This window comes from Anolis carolinensis, unplaced genomic scaffold (genome assembly GCF_035594765.1).
Source record: "Anolis carolinensis isolate JA03-04 unplaced genomic scaffold, rAnoCar3.1.pri scaffold_11, whole genome shotgun sequence".
In the NCBI taxonomy this organism is placed as follows: domain Eukaryota; kingdom Metazoa; phylum Chordata; class Lepidosauria; order Squamata; family Dactyloidae; genus Anolis; species Anolis carolinensis.
In genome coordinates this window covers 1432781-1456790 of record NW_026943822.1, presented here as the reverse complement: position 1 = coordinate 1456790, position 24010 = coordinate 1432781, and the positions used below count along the sequence as shown (strand labels likewise).

General features: G+C 38.9%; 2 protein-coding genes and 1 long non-coding RNA gene across 5 annotated transcripts in view; 1 reads left to right on the top strand and 2 right to left on the bottom strand.

Annotated features, from left to right (window-relative positions):
* Window positions 1-114: 114 nt before the first annotated feature.
* On the bottom strand, window positions 115-11088 carry eif3j (eukaryotic translation initiation factor 3 subunit J). Its single transcript, XM_062963176.1, has 8 exons — window positions 10934-11088; window positions 10707-10834; window positions 4038-4098; window positions 3805-3896; window positions 3122-3236; window positions 2775-2933; window positions 2479-2552; window positions 115-1062 (listed from the first exon to the last, which is right to left on the bottom strand). The coding sequence occupies exons 1-8, from the start codon at window positions 10956-10958 to the stop codon at window positions 931-933; spliced, it is 786 nt and encodes a 261-aa protein (XP_062819246.1). The 5' UTR covers window positions 10959-11088; the 3' UTR covers window positions 115-930.
* A 73-nt stretch (window positions 11089-11161) lies between these two features.
* LOC134293940 (uncharacterized) lies at window positions 11162-21653 on the top strand. 3 transcript variants are annotated; one of them, XR_010000900.1, is made up of 4 exons: window positions 11162-11329; window positions 14621-15210; window positions 15441-15958; window positions 16081-21653. It is a non-coding gene; the product is annotated as an uncharacterized LOC134293940 (long non-coding RNA). The 3 variants fall into 3 exon arrangements; XR_010000899.1 differs by lacking the exon at window positions 15441-15958 and having other exon boundaries at window positions 11169-11329; window positions 16081-16223; window positions 19743-21653; XR_010000898.1 differs by lacking the exon at window positions 15441-15958 and having other exon boundaries at window positions 11170-11329.
* The window catches only part of ctdspl2 (CTD small phosphatase like 2), a 33186-nt gene continuing 25223 nt past the window's right edge, over window positions 16048-24010 (bottom strand). Inside the window, exons 9-13 of the mRNA XM_003229073.4 lie at window positions 22820-22882; window positions 22638-22717; window positions 21764-21890; window positions 21231-21326; window positions 16048-19891 (exon numbers count right to left, since the gene is read on the bottom strand). Coding sequence (XP_003229121.1) covers window positions 19826-19891; window positions 21231-21326; window positions 21764-21890; window positions 22638-22717; window positions 22820-22882 — 432 coding nt within the window. The 3' untranslated portion in view covers window positions 16048-19825. The remainder of the gene's footprint in view (window positions 19892-21230; window positions 21327-21763; window positions 21891-22637; window positions 22718-22819; window positions 22883-24010) is intronic.

Below are 24010 nucleotides of genomic sequence, written 5' to 3'. Positions count from 1 at the left end.
ATTCTGTTACATAGTGTAATCATATTTTAGCTGCCATCAACCCAAGGCAAGAGCATAGAGCTGTCCAGCGGATTGAAGCATTTCCCAAAGGCAAAGCACAGCCGGACCCAGGGCCTCAGTCCTCACAATAGAGATTTTATTAAATTAGTTGCTCTTATAAAACATTTGCAGATGTCATAATTGTTAACATAACAATTTTGTCCAACTGTTGCAGCTCGCTAAGCAGGATTCCTGTAAATGAGAAATAAAAAAATAAACCCAAAACAGCCAAAAAAGTCTTGTGAGAGGTCAACTAGAGCCTCCGCCCAAACGCAATGGCGGCGGCAAAGAGCCAGAAAAGGAAACCAAACTGCTCAGGCGCCAGCGGAGGTTCGGCCCCCGTTCAAAGCCTTGCTCCGAATGTTTTCCTTGCTATTTTTCCGGCCTGGAAACGGAGGGGGCTCCCCAAAAGCAGCCCAAGTGCACCATCCTCCCCTCCTCTGGCCGCTTTCCAAACCTCAAGCAATAATGAAATAGAGATTAAAGCCTTTAAGAAAGAAACCTAAATGCACACCACGCCTCGCTGCAAACGGCTGTCGCTGTCTGTGGGAGAGAGGTACAGTTTAAGGCGGTTACGACTAAACAAGGGCCGATCTGGCCTTGTCAAAACTAATTTCCCAATTTGCTGCTGCTTCTGCTCTGAAGCCACACATTATCTGTTAATTCCTATGATCGAACAAACAACTGAGCTGCATAATTTTGCCTCCTCCCCCCCCAACCTGGCATCGAGAGGCCGAACGCTGACAAGGTGGAGACCCAGAGCACAAAGATACTGCACTTTCTTTTTTTCCCCGATTGTAGCATTTTGGCAGAATTTAAAAGGAAAGAAGTTGTGCTACACATTTTGAGGGATTATGGGCAACAGAAGGACAACAGAGAGGAGGAGAAACGTCACATGAAGTCTTCGAAGTCCTGGACGTAGCCGCCATCGTAGCCTCCGTAGTCCGCCAGGTCGTCCTTCATGGTGGCCTTCAGGCCTCCGCCCGGCACCACCCCTTTCTTCTTCTTCTTGGCCTTGTTTTGCTGGAGGAGAAACGAGAGCCAGCTCAGGATTTAGGAAAAGGAAGCCCCCTCCTCCCCTAGAAATAAGGTTTAGTGCGGTCTTTCCGCACAGAATATGTAACAACATTTGAAAAAAAACCTGTTCCTGGTTTGAAAGTGTTATTTCATGTTTAATTGTGTGGTCCTTTGAGAGGAGCTGTTCAACTCCAGAAACTTTGTTTTTGTGGCTGAATTAGTTGAGACTCAATGATAAGAGTCATTGAAAAACTAAAGCAAAAGGTGCTATAGCAGAATGTCCCACAAAAACAAAGTGTTTGCAGTTCAAGAAACTACTTCCATTTTTATGATGCTAGCACCAACTAGGAAATGACATTTATAATCCAGGAACAAAAATTGTGTTACATATCAACATACCAGGGTTGTTGTGTGTTTTCCAGTCTATATGACCATGTTAATAATACAGTAGAGTCTCAGTTATCCAAGCTAAACGGGCCAGTAGAAGCTTGGATAAGTGAATATCTTGGATAATAAGGATGGATTTAGGAGAAGCCTATTAAACATCAAATTAGGTTATGATTTTACAAATTAAGCACCAAAACATTGTTATACAACAAATTTGACAGAAAAAGTAGTTCAATACACAGTAAGGTTATGTTGTAATTACTGTATTTACGAATTTAGCACCAAAAAATCACGATATATTGAAAACATTGACTACAAAAATGGCTTGGATAAGCGAGGCTTGGATAAGTGAGACTCTACTGTAATAACAACAACAACTTTTTGTATGCTGCCACCATCATACTAAAAACAGGTTAAACAAACCATAGTTTAAGATAACATAATTATAAAAGCACAAAATATTAACAATCATCCACAAGCCTTTAAAAGGTCCAGTATAGCACATGAATGCAACAGATCTAGATGTGGGCGAAACATCAGGAGAGAATGCTTTTGGAACACGGCCATACAGCCCGGAAAACACACAACCCTGTAATTCCGGCCATGAAAGCCTTTGACAACACATATCAACATATCGTATTTACTCAGTTCTAATGCTTCTCCCTTTTCGACTAAATTACCTTCCCAAAATTAGGGTGCACATTAGATTTGCTTAATATGGTAAATACATTTTGGGGTTTCAGGGTTTTGAAAACTGAGGTGCGCATTAGATTCAATGGAGCATTAAACTCAAGTCAATACGGGTAGTAGGCCCTCTGTACCCATGAATCCACGGATCCAAGGACCTTTGAAGACAACCATAATAAGGCTGATGTGGCCCTCCATGGAAATTAATTTGACAGCCCCTGATCTCAACTAGGTTTGAGGAAATAGTCTCTAAGGCCACCTTTCTAGTCCGCACAGGCCTTCCTTTTCGTAACCACCATTCACCCAAGATACATCTATAAGCTTGATTCAAAGGAGAAATCGACTCACCTTTTCTTGTTTTTGCTTCTCGCTGCATAGCACAGTCAAGGAATTTGTGACCTTTTTCAAGTCATCGACTTCCACTAAATTGGAAAGAAAAGCACAGGAGGAAGGTTTCAAGGAATCATACTAGCTAGCAACAATTAGACATCACAGGCTTAAATACAGACAGTTTAGGTTCCAGCGACTTCCGATGTTATTAGATTCAGTCATTTTGTTAATCCTGCCTCTTTCCCACCACTGAACCCAAGTCAACATTCAAGCCGCTCAAAGGATGGCCTGGCCCTTTCTCAAGACATACTTACATGAAATGCATATATCTCGAACTAGCGTTTCCAAAAAACCAGGGTAATATAGGGATTTCTCGTACTGTGTTATTTTTTCTTTTAATAGTTTGCCGAATTCCGTAAAGTCATCTTTCGAAGAGGGGTTCATGGCATCTATTCCACATGTGCTATTTACACCTGTAGGATGAAAACCTGACTGTTAAGAAGAGCTCACTGATGACGTCATTCAGCATTTAACAAATGTATGAAGCAAGGGTGTTTTCTGTGATGTCCTACAAAAGGACGACTACTGCTTTTATGATCCTGCTTTCAAACAGGACACAGAATACGGCAGAGCTGACAGTAACACGCTCATTCACACTCACCAAAGGTTTCTTTTGCTAGCTCCAGGTCTGCCTCTTCTTGCAACTTCTGAAGCCGTAGTTTATCTGCTAGCTGTTCTTCTGGTGTAAGTTCTGTTGATTCTTCCGATGCCTCTAGCTTAAGAGAAGATAAGAGAGCCTACTTCAGCAGCACGGAGTGACGCTTTCCCTGGATTCAGCACTAAACTGCCAAGAAAGACGCAAACACGAGAACCGGCAGAAGCATCCCATTCATGCAAACAAGCAAACGACAGGGTATTTCGTATCTTCTTTCAATAAACAATGGTTTCAGAAAGGCATCAGGGGTCAGGAAAAAGTCTACAAAGAGGCACCAGCTTTATTCCACTCCTGAGGGAGATACAAAGCAAGGCTTTTTGGAGAGAAGTTCTTCTCGCTAAAGAAGCTGGAGAATGGCCCTTGACTGAACTGCGTTCAGGGAGGTCTATGGGCAAGCAGTATTATTATTATTAATAATAATATCCCGCTTTTTCTCCCCAAAGCCTTCCTTCAGAAGCCATGCCCTGTCTCTGCCATCCAAGCCTTTCCCCAACCCACCCGGATCCATAGAAATGGCTTTCGGGCCCCATTCCTCTGCCAGATATAAAAGGGAATGATCAAGCTCAAGGCCTGGCTTTAGCACACGAAGCAGAAGCCGCTCCCCTAGCTCTTGCTCAGAGAAGCCTTACCCTTTTTTTAATCTCCTCTTGCTTTTTCTTCTGCTGTTTTTCCCTCTCTTTAATTTTTTCTGCTATTTTCTTCTTTTCTGACACTTTGGGTTCTGTGAACAGTGCATACGGTCACACATATTATATAACACGTTAGTTTTAAAACGCCAAGGGCTTTTTCATCGGCCGGTCAGAAAGCCGTAGCCGGGCTTTGATAAGAAACGGGACAGGGCCTCCTCCCCCGTATTTCTTACCTGTCTTCACCTCCACCTCCTTTTCCTTCTCCTCTTCCTCCTCCTCATCGTCCCAGTTATCCTAGCACACACGGATTAAATGGGGGGGGGGGGGGGAGACAAGCGACACTAGTTATCGCCAGGGAAATAGTCAGTTCAGAGACAAAGGCAAAGCCCAGCTAGCTGCACATTTGGTTTTCAAAAGCAGGTAAGGAAACACAAGGCTACACCGACATTTCACCCACGTTTATGGCAGGCATCCCCAGAGGTTGTGAGGTATATTCTAGATGTGGGCAAAACGTCAGGAGATAATGCTTCTGGAACATGGGCATACAGCCCGGAAAACACACAACCACCCTGTGATTCCGGCCATGAAAGCCTTCGACAACACAAGGCTACGCTTCCCACTGAGCAGGTTTTGCCCCTTTAGGGCACGGCTGTTCTTCACAAGCAAAGCTGGCAGAACCATAAGAAAAGGTTGAGAGAAGGGGACAATATTGCAAAGGGAGCAAGGCTTGGTTTCTGCTTCCCTGGAGACTAGGACTCAATGGAGCCATGGATTCAAATTATGGGGAAAGAGATTCCACCTGGACATTAGAAAGGACTTCCTGACCATTAGAAGAACTGCTCAATAGTCTCTGCCTTGGAGTCCGGTGGAAGCTCCTTCTTTGGAGACTTTTAATCAGAGGCTGGATGGCCATCTGTCAAGAGTTCTCTGATTGCGCTTTACCTGTACAGTAGATTAAAGAGGGCTGGATTGGATGGCCCTTTGGGAGTCTCTTCCAACTCTAGGATTCTATATCTATCTCATATCAATTTATGTATCATATCAATGGCTGGATAATAATAATAATAATAATAATAAAACTTTATTTATACCCCGCCACCATCTCCCCAGCGGGGACTCGGGGCGGCTTACATGGGGCCATGCCCAAAACCATACATTATGACAATATAAAACAACATATCATAACACAATTTAACAATACAATAAATAATAACATACATTACAACCCAAAATTCAGAAAAAGCAATAAAAACCAGGGCAGGCCACTGGCCTGACAGAAAGAAGGGGGTTGGACTGGATGGCCTTTGGTGGTCTCTCCCAACTTTAGGATTCCCCAAGGAGCCTTTTGATCCAGGAATTCCTAGAACAGAACCAAGCAGGTGGTTTTCCATGGAGGTCGTATTCGTCCAGCAAGCTGTCCCTTTCATGCCAACCTCGGGGTCAAACTCGGCAGGAGAAAGAGGCAGTGGAAAGAGGGACAAGCAAGAAGCGCAAGGCTGCGATGGCCACGCTAAGCATCACTGACCACAAAGAGTCTCCTTTGAAGCCTCTGCAATTGGCTGCCAGGTAAGCCTTCTTGCCAGGACATTTAGAGGCGTCGCATGGCACGAGGCCTCCAAAACTGCAACTACGCATTCTGCTTAATTGCTAACTCCAAACAAGACTATAATTAACAAAAGAAAAGAAAATGAGAGAACCGGGCAGTGGGCGAAGAGCACTGGATCCAACCAGGAGAGGACAGATGCCCATTCCCACATGGCAGTGTGCTCCGAAGCCTTTGCTCCGGTTAAGCCAGAGCCGTAGGGGGGGAAAGCACATTATCCATAAAAGGGTCACATCTCTTTAAAAAGACTGACTGCTTTACAAACTCAGGAGAACAGGAACCACTGGGGAAGGCCTATTGCAGGCCTCATCCAAGTGCAGCTCCCCAGAAGCCCCTGTGGTCACCTTGTTCAAGGGTCAGGGATTCTGGGAGTTAGAGGGCCCCAAGTTGAGCAAGCCTGGTCTTAAAGCAAACAACAATGTGCTCCTTCCCAAACAATCAAGTTACATCAGACGGCAGCCATGAGGCCAAATTCCCAGGAGTTGAGTCATTGATCTCTATGAGTAATCTGAGTCCCTTTTCCAATCATAAAAAAGTTTGGCAATGAGAGAAACAGTTTTACTATGCCAGGCAGGAAAAGCTCAATCAAAGCCCTCCTGATCGATGGCCATCCAGCCCCTATTTCAAAGCCTCAAGGGAAGGAGTTTCCACTAAACTCCGAGGCAGAGATATAATAATAATAATAATAATAATAATAATAATAATAATAAGTTTATTTATATCCCGCCTCCATCTCCCCCGAAGCGGACTCGGGGCGACTCACAGCAAAATCAGATACAAAACAAAGATAAAATAAAATATGAAACAGATTTCCACTGTTGGACAGCTCTTCTTAAAATCAGGAAGTTCTTCCTAAGGTTCAGGTGGAGTCTCTGCATGCCGCATTACTACGAAACATCACACTATACAAACTGGGTAAGTGATGTGTTTGTGGACTTCTCTTCCTTTCCGTCCAGCCCTTTGAAGGCCAGCACACCCCCTTCCTTGCCACCCTGTCCCTGACCATTGAGCTTGTTCCAGCTGCAGCGAGTCCAATGTCCAGAGCTCCACTGACTCCACTCCGTGGCTCTGCCCTAAAGATCCCCCCATACTACAATTCCCAGCGCAGACCAATGGGCATCCAAGTCCAAGAGCATCCTCATGTAGCCACTTCCGCTCTCCTTCCCCAAAGGCCCCTTTTGCAATCACAGAACCCTACTACAATTAGAGGAGACCCTGCACTATAACTCTGCCTTGTAACTGGCAGCAATTGGATAAAAACAATTATTCCTCTCTCTCTCTAATTAGGACTTTATTTTTATTTTCTTTTTGTTGTATCAACCTAGAGCCATAGATGATAGGTTGTGTTGTCAAATTTCGAGGTTGGGAGGCCTGTAGTTTTGTTGTTTTGTCTGCTGCCCTGATGCCATCGCTCTTTTATATACAGTAGAGTCTCAGTTATTCAACGTTCTGGATTATCCAACGCATTTTTGTAGTCAATGTTTTCAATATATCGTGATATTTTGGTGCTAAATTCGTAAATACAGTAATTATTACATAGCATTACTGTGTATTGAACTACTTTTTCTGTCCAATTTGTTGTATAACATGATGTTTTGGTGCTTCATTTGTAAAATCATAACCTAATTTGATGTGTAATAGGCTTTTCCTTAATCCCTGCTCATTATCCAACATAGTCGCTTATCCAACATTCTGCCGGCCCGTTTATGTTGGATGAGTGAGACTCTACTCTGTGTGTGTGTGTGTGTGTGTGTGTGTATATTCTTTTCCTATTTAAGATTGTTACTCTGTGTATCGAGGTCACATACGAGACTCTACTGTATATATAATTAAAGCTAAGCTTAAAAACTGTGGCATTGACAGAGAGAGCACGGGGAAGCCCTGGCCCTTGAGCGTTGTAACTCGAAGCTTAAGATCATCAGATGAGGCCCTGCTCGTGGTCCCGTCAGCCTCACAGGTGCGTCTGGCAGGGACGAGAGACAGGGCCTTTTCAGTAGTGGCTCCCCGCCTATGGAACACCCTCCCCATTGAAGTCAGGCAGGCTCCCTCCCTCCTATCCTTCTGTAGGAAGGTTAAAGCTTGGTTGTGGGGCCAGGCTTTCGAATAAGAATCAGCAGCATTAATTACTATTATGTACGCTGGAACTCAATTGACAGACCCAGTCTTCCGTTGTGCCTTTGTAGAGAGTAATCACTACACATATATCCCTTTTGCTGCTCTCCTTCAATATTTGTCCTTCAGATTGCACCGCCACTTTATGACCCTGTCCTCTGTGGTTTTTACTCCTACTTCCTTTCTCACCCCGAGTTTTAACCTAGGGTTCATGTGGCCCGCCTTTGGTTTTATTGTTCTTTTGATCTTGTTTAATGTAGTGTATATTTTCTTTTATTGTTGTTGTTTAATGTGCTATGATTTGTTGTTCTATTATGTTTTGTTATATTGTATTGTTCTGGGCATGGCCCCATGTAAGCCGCCCGAGTCCCCGTTGGGGAGATGGTGGCGGGGTATAAATAAAGTTTATTATTATTATTATTTTAAACTTGAACACACTTATCTGTATTTTATAATGCGTTTTATGAATGTCTTATGTAAGTTAATTTTTTAACTGATTTATAGTATATTCTGTACTGGGTTTTATGAATTAGTCTCCTGTTTTTAATATTGTATGCTTCATGTCAATTTTATCGATTGTTTTAGTGATACAGTAGAGTCTCACTTATCCAAGCTAAACGGGCTGGCAGAAGCTTGGATAAGCGAATATCTTGGATAATAAGGAGGGATTAAGGAAAAGCCTATTAAACATCAAATTAGGTTATGATTTTACAAATTAAGCACCAAAATATATTAATTATATATGTGTGTGTGTGTGTGTGTATGCGCATGCACACACACACACGAATATATATAATATTAATATTAATAATAATATTATGTTGTAATACAATGTAATAATAATTATAATTCACTATTATAATTGTATATTTATATTACATGCAATATTACTAATAATATTGCAATATAGTTGTATAATATAATATAATGTATGTATATATACTTGTAAACCGCCCTGAGTCCCCTTCGGGGTGAGAAGGGCAGTATATAAATGTCGCAAATAAATAAATAAATAAATAAATCATCATGTTATACAACAAATTTGACAGAAAAAGTAGTTCAATACACAGTAATATTATGTTGTAATTACCGTATTTACGGATTTAGCACCAAAATATCATTATATATTGAAAACGTTGACTACAAAAATGGCTTGGATAATCCAGAAGCTTGGATAAGCGAGGCTTGGATAAGTGAGACTCTACTGTAATTGATGTTTTATTGGTATAATTGTTTTAATTGTTGTATCATTGATATTTGATTGTTTTATCGGGCTAGGCCCCATGTAAGCCGCCCCAAGTCCCTTCGGGGAGATGGGGCGGGGTATAAAAATAAAGTTATTATTATTATTATTATTATTATTATTATTATTGTACAGGTTTTATATGTGTGTTTTATTGTAAGCCGCCCCGAGTCCCTTCGGGGAGATGGGGTGGGGTATAAAAATAAAGTTATTATTATTATTATTGTACAGGTTTTATATGTATGTTTTATTGTAAGCCGCCCCGAGTCCCTTCGGGGAGATGGGGTGGGGTATAAAAATAAAGTTATTATTATTATTATTATTGTACAGGTTTTATATGTATGTTTTATTGTAAGCCGCCCCGAGTCCCTTCGGGGAGATGGGGTGGGGTATAAAAATAAAGTTATTATTATTATTGTACAGGTTTTATATGTGTGTTTTATTGTAAGCTGCCCCGAGTCCCTTCGGGGAGATGGGGTGGGGTATAAAAATAAAGTTATTATTATTATTGTACAGGTTTTATATGTGAGTTTTATTGTAAGCTGCCCCGAGTCCCTTCGGGGAGATGGGGTGGGGTATAAAAATAAAGTTATTATTATTATTGTACAGGTTTTATATGTGTGTTTTATTGTAAGCTGCCCCGAGTCCCTTCGGGGAGATGGGGTGGGGTATAAAAATAAAGTTATTATTATTATTGTACAGGTTTTATATGTGTGTTTTATTGTAAGCTGCCCCGAGTCCCTTCGGGGAGATGGGGTGGGGTATAAAAATAAAGTTATTATTATTATTATTATTGTACAGGTTTTATATGTATGTTTTATTGTAAGCCGCCCCGAGTCCCTTCGGGGAGATGGGGTGGGGTATAAAAATAAAGTTATTATTATTATTATTATTGTACAGGTTTTATATGTGTGTTTTATTGTAAGCCGCCCCGAGTCCCTTCGGGGAGATGGGGTGGGGTATAAAAATAAAGTTATTATTATTATTGTACAGGTTTTATATGTGAGTTTTATTGTAAGCCGCCCCGAGTCCCTTCGGGGAGATGGGGCGGGGTATAAAAATAAAGTTATTATTATTATTGTACAGGTTTTATATGTGAGTTTTATTGTAAGCCGCCCCGAGTCCCTTCGGGGAGATGGGGCGGGGTATAAAAATAAAGTTATTATTATTATTATTATTGTACAGGTTTTATATGTATGTTTTATTGTAAGCCGCCCCGAGTCCCTTCGGGGAGATGGGGTGGGGTATAAAAATAAAGTTATTATTATTATTATTGTACAGGTTTTATATGTATGTTTTATTGTAAGCCGCCCTGAGTCCCTTCGGGGAGATGGGGTGGGGTATAAAAATAAAGTTATTATTATTATTGTACAGGTTTTATATGTGAGTTTTATTGTAAGCCGCCCCGAGTCCCTTCGGGGAGATGGGGCGGGGTATAAAAATAAAGTTATTATTATTATTATTATTGTACAGGTTTTATATGTATGTTTTATTGTAAGCCGCCCCGAGTCCCTTCGGGGAGATGGGGCGGGGTATAAAAATAAAATTATTATTATTATTATTGTACAGGTTTTATATGTGTGTTTTATTGTAAGCCGCCCTGAGTCCCCTGTTGGGTGAGAAGGGTGGGATATAAATATTGTAATAATAATAACTTTTATGGGAACTGCGATTCCCCTTTTCGGGCACCTGTGCCCATTTCTATATATTCTGGTCATAGACCGTAATAAATTGCTGACTGACTGACTAATAGTAATAATAACTGGAGGTCAGCTGTGACCAGCAGTGCTGTGGAATTGGAAGAGGGAGAAATGTGGCAAGAGGAAGGCGCACCAAGCCAACCCTAACCATCTGGAATCGGGTGTCCGCACTGTGGAAGAACATGCGGGTCAAGAATAGGGATCGCCGAATTAAGCAAGAGGCGCAAGGAAGGCCTTTTCCCACCTTGACGTCGTCGTCCTCGTCCTCTCCGGCCCACCGGTCCGCCGCTGCCGCCACCGAGGGCGTGGGCAACCGGGCCTGGTGCCTTCCGGCCTCCTCCGCCTCGGCCGCCGCCCCGAAGGTGTCCGCGTCTGCGCCGGGGAAAGGGAGAGAGGGTCAGCGGAGGAAGGGCGGGAGGCCCGGCAAGGCCTTTCCCGCCGCCTCAGAGTTCGCTTCCCGGCCGCACTCACCCCAGGAATCCGCCACCGCCGCCATCTTGCTTTTACCTCAGGCCCGTCAGGCACTCGCGGCCCAGGCCGGAAGAGGAAGTGGGCGGGGACATAGCAAGCCGCGCCTCTTAAAAAGCAAGAGAGAGGCAAGCGCGGGGCGTGGCCAATGCAAGCCACGCCTCCTCCAGCCAGTTTGAGCGCTCCGGGTGTTTTGGACTCCAACTCCCGGCATGCCTCACAGCCTCAGGCTCCTTCCTTTTCCCCCTCAGCCGCTTAAGCGGCTGAGGGGGAAAAGGAAGGAGCCTGAGGCTGTGAGGCATGCCGGGAGTTGGAGTCCAAAACACCTGAAGAGAAGGCCCAAGCGTGAATGGCTTTTCAGCTTAAGCTGTGATTAGATAAATAGGTTCAAAATTGCAGGTAAATATCTATAGCAATATGTTTATAATATTATTATGTTAGGTATATATATATATTAACTAGCTGTGCCCGGCCACGCGTTGCTGTGGCAAAGTGGTGGTGGTATTGGTTAAAAAATGTTGTGTAATTTTTATTTGATGTTATTTGTATTTTTTTAATTAATTTTATTGTAAGTTATCTTTTTATTTATTATATTTTATTATTTTCTTGTATCATTTTTAGTTATTTTCTGTTATTATAGTATTTGTTTTAAATTATTTTTTTAGTGTTTTTAATTATTTTTTTTGGGTTGCTAGGAGACCAAGTTAGAGGAGCTTAGCCTTCTAACTGGCAGCAATTGGATAAAAGCAATTATTCCTCTCTCTCTAATTAGGACTTTATTTTTCTTTTCTTTTTGTTGTATCAACCCAGAGGCGTGGATGATGGGTTGTGTTGTCAAATTTCGAGGTTGGGGGGCCTGTAGTTTTGTTGTTTTGTGGGTCGCCGTGATGCCATCACTCTTTTATATATATAGATATATACCTCGGGGGGGGGGGGTCACATAATTATATAATATTTTACTTATAAATATAATGCAAATATAGTACTGTATATATATATACAGTAGAGTCTCACTTATCCAACGTAAACGGGCCGACAGAATGTTGGATAAGCGAATATGTTGGATAATAAGGAGAGATTAAGGAAAAGCCTATTAAACATCAAATTAAGTTATGATTTTACAAATTAAGCACCAGAACATCATGTAATACAACAAATTTTACAGGAAAAGTAGTTCAATAGGCAGTAATGCTATGTAGTAATTACTGTATTTACAAATTTAGCACCAAAATATCATGATATATTGAAAACATTGACTACAAAAATGCGTTGGATAATCCAGAACGTTGGATAAGTGAGACTCTACTGTATATAATATTAATTATACATTATTCTATTGTATCAATAGCAATATGTTTATACTATTATTATATTAGGTATATATATATCAATATATAGCTCGGGGGTCACATAACTAGTACTGTATATGTGTGTGTGTTTATATATATATATATATATGATATTAATTATACATTATTTTATTTCAAAATATGCTAATATATTTCTATTGTATGAATAGCAATGTTTATAATATTATATTAGTTATATATATATTAATATATAGCTCAGGAGCCACATAACTAGTACTGTGTGTGTGTGTGTGTGTGTGTGTGTGTATATATATATATATATATTATTAATTATATAATATTTTACTTCTAAATATAATGCTAATATAGTACTGTGTGTGTGTATATATATATATATATATATATTATAGTATTAATTATACATTATTCTATTGTATCAATAGCAATATGTTTATATTATTAATATATTAGGTATATATATATTAATATATACCTCGGGGGTCACATAACTAGTACTGTGTGTGTGTGTGTGTGTGTATATATATATATATATATATATATATATATAATATTAATTATACATTATTTTATTTCAAAATATCATGCTAATATATTTCTATTCTATCAATAGCAATATGTTTATACTATTATTATATTAGCTATATATATATCAATATATAGCTCGGGGGGTCACATAACTAGTACTGTGTGTGTGTGTGTGTGTATATATATATATATATTAATTATATAATATTTTACTTCTAAATATAATGCTAATATAGTACTGTACATATATAGTATTAATTATACATTATTCTATTGTATCAATAGCAATATGTTTATACTATTATTATATTAGGTATATATATTAATATATAGCTCAGGGGTCACATAACTAGTACTATATATATATATATGGTATTAATTATACATTATTTTATTTCAAAATATCATGCTAATATATTTCTAGTCTATCAACAGCAATATGTTTATAATATGATTATATTAGTTACACAGTAGTCTCACTTATCCAACATAAATGGGCTGGCAGAAGCTTGGATAAGCGAATATCTTGGATAATAAGGAGGGATTAAGGAAAAGCCTATTAAACATCAAATTAGGTTATGACTTTACAAATTAAGCACCAAAACATCATGTTATACAACAAATTTGACAGAAAAAGTAGTTCAATACGCAGTAATGCTACGTAGTAATTACTGTATTTACGAATTTAGCACCAAAATATCACAATATATTGAAAACATTGACTACAAAAATGCCTTGGATAATCCAGAACGTTGGATAAGTGAGACTCTACTGTAAATATCTATAGCAATATGTTCATAATATTATATTATATAATTATATTAGTTATATATACATTAATATATATAGCTCAGGGGTCACATAACTACCGGTAGTAATATATATATATATATATATATATATATATATATATATATAGTATTAATTATACATTATTTTATTTCAAAATATAATGCTAATATATTTCTATTGTATCAATAACAATATGTTTATAATATGATTATATTAGTTATATATATATATAACTAGTACACATAACTAGTAAATAAACACTATGCACACAATTGTTATCAATGTCATTAATTATTCTTTCTAAGCTATTTTCCCAATTGGAGGGGTTAAGTATTATGACTGTCTATGTCATTATTATTATTCTTTAGTATGATTATTATTATTGTGACTATTATTATTTAGTACGATTCACTATGTGACACGATTTTTGTTCCTGGGTTTTCAATGTCATTAATTTGTTATTAATTATTTAATATTTATTATTTAGTACAATTATTTTATTTTTATTATAGTGATTATTATTATTTACCGGTAGTATGATTCACTATGTAACAAGGTTTTTGTTCCTGGGTTATCAATGTCATTAATCTATTATTAATTATTTAGTAGTTATTATTTAATATGATTTACTGTTAATTGTTATTTTATTATTATAGTATGATACAGCAAACTAGATCTGTATGCTGGATTTCGTATCACAAAATCACAAGTCGAACACTTCCCAAATGTTTAGGAGTCTGATGTATTTTCGGATGATGCGTGCAGATCCCAAGAACTTGACAGATCGTGATTTTGTCAATGTTTATTGTTTCTAAATGACGCCCGAGATTATTTAATATGATTATGATTTACTGTAATTGTTATTTTATTGTTGTTGTTAGGGTTGCTCCTGAAACGAAAAAAAATTGTTGTTGTTGTTGTAACTATTATTATTATTTAGTATGATTCACTATGTAACATTATTTTTGTTCCTGGGTTATAAATGTCATTTCCTATAAAAATGGAGAAAGTTTATTAAACTGCAAAATTTTTGTTTTTGCAGGAAGGACACCCTGCAGCAGCACATTTGGGTCTAATTTTCCAATGAATATATCAACCAATTCAGCTTAGTTTGTGGCAGCCAGAAAAACGAAGCCCTGAAGTAGAGCAACGACTGTACTTTGAAAGTAAGGACTGCACAATTGAACAGGAAAAAACACATTCAAACCAGGAACAGAAAAAAAATGTTACATAGTGATGTGGGCTAAACATGCGTTTAGCAAACATGCCAGCCTATGGCTGAGAAGGCCTTTGTTGTAGCTTGATGCTTGAAGCATCATAGGAACCTCATCATTTCAGTGAGCGTGAATTAACCATAGAAATTCCCCCTCCTCCAGCAACATCCAAGCCCTGTTGGATCTGAACTCTTAGGTAGATGAGATCTATCTTCGGATAAGATCCTGTTGTGTGTTGTTCAGACACAGCAGAGCCAACATGTGCTTGCTCAAAACTTGGAAGAAATCACCAGGGCCATCTAATGCAATGCCATGCAGGAACAAGCAAGAAGAAAAAACCCCTACAAGGTCTGGCCATCAAAAAGAGGCTGCAGAAAATCTGGACAATATAGAGGATTTATTGTGCAAGAGACAAAGGGTAAATAATATAATATTTTTATAATTGTGCATGTCTCCCGTCTATTGTTGTGTTTTATGTTGCTGTTTTTTTTATTCGGGCTTGGCCCCGTGTAAGCCGCCCTGAGTCCTGTTTGGGGAGATAGGGGCGGGGTATAAAAATAAAGTTATTATTATTATTATAAAGTGAGGGAAGACAAGTTGCCTCTGCTCTGTGACACCCTTTTGCTATTTTTCATTGCCATTCAACAGTGTAACTCTCTGCATCGGAGTCTGGAGGAAGCTCCTTCGTTTGAGGCTTTTACACAAAGGCTGGATGGCCATCTGTTGGGCGGGCTTTGATTGTGCTTTTCCTGCATGACAGAAAGAAGGGGGTTAGACTGGATAGCCCCAGAGGTCCCTTCCAACTTTTAGTATTCTATGATTGGATGTCTGATTGGTCCTGAGATATTCCTAAGACATAACCCAAGAGCCAGCATGGTGTAGCATTGGGCCCCGACTGTGGACGCCAAATGTAGGCCTCTGCTTGGCAATGGAAACCTACTTTTGGCAAGACACTCTCTCTCAGCCTCAGAGGAAGACAAAGGCTGAAGGGATCTTGCCAATTAAACCCCAGGATTGGTCCCCTCCGGGTCGCCGCAAGTCAGAAACAGCTTAAACACACACGGCTAACAAAACTACCGCTTAGTTCAAGCGGAAGACTTCTCACTGACTGTAAATCTAGACCCAACGAAAGCAGCACAACGCTACCAAAGAGAGTAGTTGGCACGGTAAGGCCCCACCTGCCAACCCCATGCAAGGATTTTAACATGTCCGCCGAAAAGCAGAAACCAGAATCAAAAACCAGACTCGCACCAAGTTACAAAATGATACTTTTAATATGTATTTACAGAGCAGCCTGCAACGGTTGATTTGGTTGTCCCAGACAGGACCATCACTTTCCCTACATTCCTCATCATCCCAGGTCGCAAAAAAGAAAGTCAATTCTGCATTTTTCCTCCTCCTTTTTTTGAGTGATCAGAAGTCACAGACCAGGTAGGTTTGTCATATGCAATGCATTGGCGGAACTAAAAAGCAGCAGAGCGGGTTTCATGGGGCAGAGCTGTGGAAATGCACAAGGGCCAGGAAAAGGGAAGGCTGTACAGTGTTCCTTCAAGTCGCAGAGAAATGTTCAACCCATTCTCTCACTGAGTGCGAAGGGGGGGGGCTATCACACCGGGGGGGCCTGAAAACCATCTCCTTGAGACAACTTAATGTGCCATATAATACTGTGTAGCAGGGCACTGAAAAGGATAGCCGTGACAGTCTGGTTTAGCTTAAAAAGACATAAAGGAATCTAGTAACACCTTTCAGGCTAACTGGGGGTGGGGTGATGCTCAAGATCACAGCTTTCCAAACTCTGTGTTGCGATGCGTGAGTCAGCAAGTTGCGCCATCATATTCAGAACCGACAAAAATCTTGGAAATGTACGTTAAAGGTAAAGATTTCCCATAGAAATTAAGTCTAGTCGTGTCCAACTCTGGGGGGTGGTGCTCATCTCCATTTCTAAGCCGAAGAGCCAGTGTTGTCCATAGACACCTCCAAGGTCATGTGGCCATAGGCATGACTGCCTATGTACATTAACTATGTACGTTATATATATATTTTAAAAAATCAATGAAAGGTTTTCACAATATATGTTGTGCCCCCGTAGATTTCTTTATGACAAATTGTGTATGTGTCCGTATCTGTTATAAGGAGCCAGGTTTAACCTCCGGCTTGCTATTAAAAGTGAATTACTGTGTTGCAAAAAATGTGTCGCTAACATGAAAAGGTTGGAAAGTTCTGCTCTAGATGCAACAGATTTTAGTCAACAAAAGCTTTTGCTAGAAATACCGATTTTAAAATAAAATAATAATAATTATTATTATTAGAGGAGGGTCTTCCTCTAAGATACCTCTCTTTTCTAAGTCCCTGTCCTGCTGAAAACCCTCCTTCAAGGGTAAAGCAGAGTAAGAAAGTTGGGTATCTTTTCTGCTCGGAAAGAATGAGCACCAGCCTCCTGTTTCTGAAAAGAATGTGGACCAAACTTGGCACGCAGACCCAATATGACCAACTGAAACTAATAAAGGGGAGCGGTGGGATCTTGGTTGCCATAAGGGCCATAGAGAAAGTCAAGAGTCCTCCCCTATGGCTTTTCCCATAAGAATAACCGTGGAGCCTTCCTTCCCCAACTTAAAAAGTTTCCAAATCCAATGTCTCTACAAAAACGGAAAGGGAACGTTTCCAGGAACCAGACACACTCGTACATATATATTTATATATCTATATATATATCTCTATATATGCCTCCATACAGAGATATATATGGGGAAATGTAACCTTATGTACATTTTATTTCAATAAAGACGTCAAAGGACAAAAACAGCATAAGGATGCCCTAACGATAAATACATTTCAAAGATTCTCTGTAGCATTTCTCTGCGAGCAAAATACCTTTCTTTACATTACAAAGAAGTCAGCATTCTGGACAGCAATTGCTTTTCTCCATATTTGTGTGAGTGCAGAAAATTCATTGTTAAATTTCTTTTTTTTGTTGCAAACAAATAATGATTTCCCCACAAAGCAGGCTTGCTCTACATGCTAACGTTTTTTTTCTTTAAACAGTTCTGTGACACAATGTGCTAGCTACAATATACAACAGAGAATATAGTAAGAAAACACGCAACCTGATGAAAAGTTAAAATCTTCATTAATACATTGGAAAAAAGTCGACATAACTCATGCCTTTTCTTCTTTTAAATCAAAAAAATACAAAAATTAAATGTCTTCCTAAAAAGATTTTCCTTATTTTAAGGACTCATTTGAAAATGAAGCTGTGTGTCATTTTTTGTACAATAAAAATTGTACAAGTAAACAGGTAATATACATTAAAAAAATTAATTGACATACTTCTTAATTATCAGCTGTCCACCTTTAATTTTTTTTCTTCTTCTTCCAATACTGTACTTTCTTTAACAAGCATACAAAATATCAAACTTCTCTTTAGAAAAAGTGCCATTCTGCAACGTCCTTTACACAAAAAACGGCCCCCGGAGCCAATGGCCGCCCCTCCATGCAGTTTCTTTCTTTTTTTTTTTTCCAGAGGCAAAGTTTACTAACGTCTACAAATTTTTATTTCCCCTCTTTTTCCATAAAAAGCCTCCTCCTAAAAAGGAGACGACGCTCCGTTACAAAAATATTGGCCTCGCGAACGCACTGCATGAGGGGGCCGTGGCTTGGAAGCCATTCCCATATCGCATAGAAAACCACTATGATGGCACGTTGGGGGGAGGAGTGTATGAGAGAAGCACCTTCTCTCTCTGGCGATGCATAGTTACCGCGTCGGCGCCATTCCCTGCGAAATGTATGAAATGCCGAGGACTGATTGCAACCATCTGCAGAGCAGGCCCATGGGTTTCCGGATCCGAGTCGCTCTCCCTTTGCCGCGTTTGGTTCCTTGCAGACAGCGCTCTGCTTCCTCTTCCTCCTCTTCGTCTTGGATCCCGGTCCGTGAACCTGCGCGTCACCCTCCAAAGCACATGCCATCACAATGGTTTAAATATTCTGTATATTATTAGTAATTCTTATATTTCTTCTCATCTAGCCAGTCTCTTGATTTGTTTTTGTTTTTTTCTCTTTTTGAAAAAGATCTTTTCCCACTACAGTAGAATATTATTATTATTATTATTATTATCATTATTATCATTATTACAGAAAAAAAACCAAAACAAAAATAATTATATATATATATATATATAAATGAAACTTACATGGAATAAAACTAGGTAATATTTTTTGTTTTTGTTTTTAAACAAATATACAATATGCAGGCAGACGAAAGCAGCTGAGGGGAGAAAAAGATGGCCGTTCAATAATAATAATAATAATAATAATAATAATAATAATAATAATAATAATAATAATAATAAAAACAAACCCTAAGAAAACTTGGCTATTTCAAGGAAAAACAACTACGAAGCCGCCTCAAAACTAAAAGGAATGCATAATGAAATTCTAAACTCCTAAATACAGGTTCAAAAATGTAAAAAACGTTATAAATCTTAAACGGGAGGAAAGGAGGGGGAAAAACATATTTACTGGCCATTCCTGTTGAAATGAGACTCTTAAAAGGAACACGAAGTGGCTACAAACCCACTTAGAGAAAGAGCACCGAACAGAGAGAAAACCAGTGTCCATTTTCAATCTCTGTTATTATCATAAAATCCTGTGTTTTTTAATAGGTCAAACTGCTGGTGGCAGAAACAGAATTCATTAAAAACGGCAGATATATCCTGTACATTAAAAAACAAAAGAAAAAGAAAACCAAAACGAATTGGAGTCACACTAGTTCTAGAGACGGGTCTGTTCTAGCCTACCTACTGCATGGAACGGGATGGGTTCCGTTTGGCGATAATAGAAAGTCCTTCCGTGACCCTCGATGGCGGCCGGGCGCCAGAGATAAGAAAAAGCGAGAGGGTACAAAAATGCAAAATTTCAACAGTAATGGCAATGTTTGTTTTTTTCATTTTTCAGTTCAAAAAAGAAACAAACACATAAAAGGGTCCTGCGTTTTCTTCCTCTTGCGCTCCATTTGACCAAGGCGTCCCATGCGCGGATTAATCCGGGGGCAGCAAGTCGTGCAAGCGGAAGCGGTCCCGGATGTGAGGCCGGACATCCTCGTTCTGGAGCCAGGGAAACAAGAAGTGGGAGGGAAATAAACAACGCCTGGGTGGTAATAAGATGATGATGATTATAATAATAAGGATATACATTTATCCCTCCTGGGTGTTCTGAACTACTGTTTTTACTCAAATCTAATGCTCACCCTTATTTGGCTAAATGACCTCACCAGAACGAAGGGTGCGCATTAGATTTGCATCATACCATCATCTTTTAGTGCTGAGCCAAAGGGGAAGCTGCTTCAGGAGCTCCTCTTTGAGGGACTGCATCTCTAATTTCACAACTCAATGTTATGGGATCCTGGGATTTGTAGTTTGGTGAGGCAGCAGCATCCTTTTGCAAAAAAAAGCTTAAGGCCTTGCAAAACTACAGACCCAGGATTCCACAGCACTGAACCAAGGCAATTAAAGTGGATTCATTCCACAGCAGAGATGCATCCCATCTGAAAATTTCCATTTTCCATTGCTGAAAATTTTGGTGTTCTAACACAATTATTTATAATGAAGGAATTCTAAGCAGGCAGTAACAGTAATGCACACCTTTTTTTGGCCAAATGACAAAGAGCGCACTTTTGGCTGCTACATATGTTACATTCAGCAGCAAAAAGATCTTAGTCTACAAACCGGTTCATAGAGGGAGATACGTTCTGACAGGTAAGTTGGACTGGAGTTCATTATATGAAACTTGGTTAAACCTTCCATGTTGGACCATTGTACCCAGCTGTTCAAATCTAGTTCTGGTAAATACCCTCCTGAGGTGTTTAGGCATTTTTGTCTTTAGATATTAGGCTGTTTGAAAAGTATGTTTAAAACAACTTAGCCATTTCAATGAGCTAGCTTTACTGAGTGTAGCAATATCTTTCTGAGCTTCTATATCTGTTTAATTCTGTTTTAATGTTTGCACATTTGTATACTTTAGATTACATGATCATACTTTTAACTGCAAGCTGCTTCAGGAGAGATAAAGCGGGATACATATAAACATAAACATAACAATGCCCAGCAATTTCTATGCAGAACTTTAATGCCCACAGATCAAGTTCTTCTATGCACTGAACACCTTTCTGTGCAGGAATAGAGTAAAATGGACCCTATTCACCTCCAGACATCAAAGGTCCACTTGCTCCAAGTTGCTAAAATTATAAATTCCACTTCACAAACAAAACATATATAAAAAAATAACTGCTATATCAATAAACTGTCGCTTCTGGGAGGGCAGAATAACTTGAAAGAAATAAGCGAAGCTCTGCAGAACGACTGTCTAGGTTTCCTTTTCTGTTCATATAAAAAGTACTTTGGCAAACCAGAGAGAGAAAGCATATCACTTAACTGAAATACGTACCAGCTCTACAAGTTTTTCCAGAAAAGGAATCAGTTTTAGGAGTTCGTTGTCGTTTTTGTCCATGAACCAGCTCTCTATTGGAATCCCATTTGAAAGCTAAAATTTCAAACAAAACACAAAAAAGGCAAGTTACTTCTTTTCTAAAGAGAGATATCTTTAGAAAACGTGTGTGTTGTGTTTCCATTTCAGCATTTGCAATTCAAATTGTGTCATTATTCTAGCTGAAAACATCTGTTTGTAGTTATCAGGAAACAACTTCATAATAAAACCTTCTTTGTAGGGGGCTGCTGCAAACGTTTCATAGTGAAAATGGCTTTGTTCAAAGTACTGTATGTATTTAATAGTAAAAATCACAACAAATTGGGTGCTGGCTTCCCTTTCCCTTCATAATATCTCATTAATAAAACTATGATTTTCTTTTTAGCAGTTGAGGCAAGAGACAATTGTGTCAAAATGTATTTTGTCTTCATTTGTATTATTCGTTTTTTTTTAATGCAACATTTGAAAAGTGAACTGTAAAAAAGCACACTCACCTGATAGGCAAAGGCTTGTGGTGAATTATCAATAATGATCGTCTTGGAGAGATCTCTGCCAAGGATGTTTAAGTCCTTTATGTAGTTGCCTTGTACGCAAACGCAATGCTCACGGAAAAGCCGATGCCTGCAAGCAAATTTTAAGAAAAACAACACCCAATTACAGGCACATACAAAGAAACTGTTTGCAAAATCTTTCCCTTGATTGTAACAATTTCCCACCTCAGGAATAAATCTTTTAATTAAACTTTGGATTTGCTTACATGTAACCAGCCCATGTTTTCAAAATGTAGCAAATGCACTTTTGAAATATTTCTTCAAAAGTGACGTTTGAATTCTCAGAAGTATTCAGGTTAACAAAATGCAAAATGGTCAAGTTGTTTTGTGTATTTATATGGCAAAACTCAGATTAATGACTCTGTTTGGGCTTGTAATCCATCCATGTATATAACAACATTATATATGTGTGTGCATGTATTTCCCAAGACAGCTCCCACTTCTAGAGAGCCCTGTGACTCCCGCCAACAACACATCTTGACCAAACTTGGCATGCAGATCACCCATGACCAACAGAACATACTGGGAGGGGTTGGGTGGAATTGACCTTGGAGTTATAGTTCACCCAGATCCAGAGATTGTGAACCTAGTCGATGATGGGTTTTTTTGGGAGGGCAGTTGACCTTGAATTTTGAGAATTATAGTTCACCCACGTCTTTATGCATTTTCGAATGGGACCATTCATAACATCCAAAGCCAAACAATAACTCCTTCAAATAAATAGCATTACAAATGGCCAACCCAGGTATCGCCAGGTACCTAAGCCAGAACATAAAATTATTTTAAAATCTATCTATAAAAATGCACATCTACTCACCTCACCAGCTGCTTCTTAGGATCTAGGATGTTCAGCAATTTGTCTGCATACACTTTCTTAGAGGCGGTAAAAAGAATGATCTGCAAAGGAAGAAAAGAAGCAAGACTATATGAGATGTGTTCTCCTGATGAAGGTTAAGACCTTAATGAAACACAGAGCAAGGTCGCAGCAAGTTGGATTACCTCATAGATTTGAGACATACGTTCCAAGAACTCTCTGAAGAATGGTCTTAATCGTACGTAAACCTGGAATAAGAAGAGAAGGCGGTTTAAAGACAGAAGCCCCAAAGAGGAAGAAGACTTGCTTCAAACAGCAGGGACTTCTCAAACTAAAAATAATAAAAGGGTCACGCAGTCCATAGTTATTGATAGAGGCGTGATAAAAGTATACATGGCGTTCGTATAATTTTCATTACTGAATGCACAAAAGGATTTATAGCATGATTTACTGCATATGAACTGGGCCATGCCTTAATTAAAAGCTGCTCCTTCTCGTTTTCTTCTCCTTCACCAATCTCTTAGTATTTCAAGTAATATGTGTTTATTTTAATATGTGATTGTATGGTTGTGTTTTAACTATATTTGAATATTTGCTTTTAATATTATTATCATCATTTATAGTCTGCTTTTTTTCTCCACAAGGAGACTCAAAACTGCTAAAATTAAAAGCATTTCAGTACAATGTAAAATCTTCTACAAATACATAAACATCAAAACATTTTACAGATGTCTTTGACTATATTGGGCCCTACCTTAAGGCAAAAGGGGAGGCAGTTAATTAAAAAAAATTATACAGTCCATTATTATTATTATTATTATTATTATATTTATGTATACGTGGCATTTTCTCTCCACAAGGAGATACTACACTTAATGTTAGCCAAAGGCTGAGAAGCGAGGAGATTCAAGGCGGTTGATTCAAAACAATGCAAGCATTTGAGTTTAAAAACCACTCATTTTTAACTAGAATCTTCTGCCAGACTGAATCATTCTATCACAAAGAAGCATCTAGATTAACAAGTAAGTAAACTTTTTTTTAAATTTTGTATATGCTTTTGGCACAGATGGGGACAGGAGCACAAACGCCTGAATTGCATTCAGCTCTCCCATCAGCACAAAAAAAAAACCTGAACTAAAGAGAGAAATTGTGTTTTTAGATATTGGGGAGGGGCGGGGGGCGCATAAGCAAGTTTTGAAATAACTGTCAGATGAAAAGCTACCATTCACCTTTAATGAACCCATTGTGTCTTCCTCCAATATACAAAGTCTAGGGGACACTGGAGAGGGCTTTCTTGGATGTGGCCAACACAGTTGTCTTTCCAATCCAAACTTAGCTTTTTATTAAAGCTTTAAGGAATTATTTCAAGTCCTGTA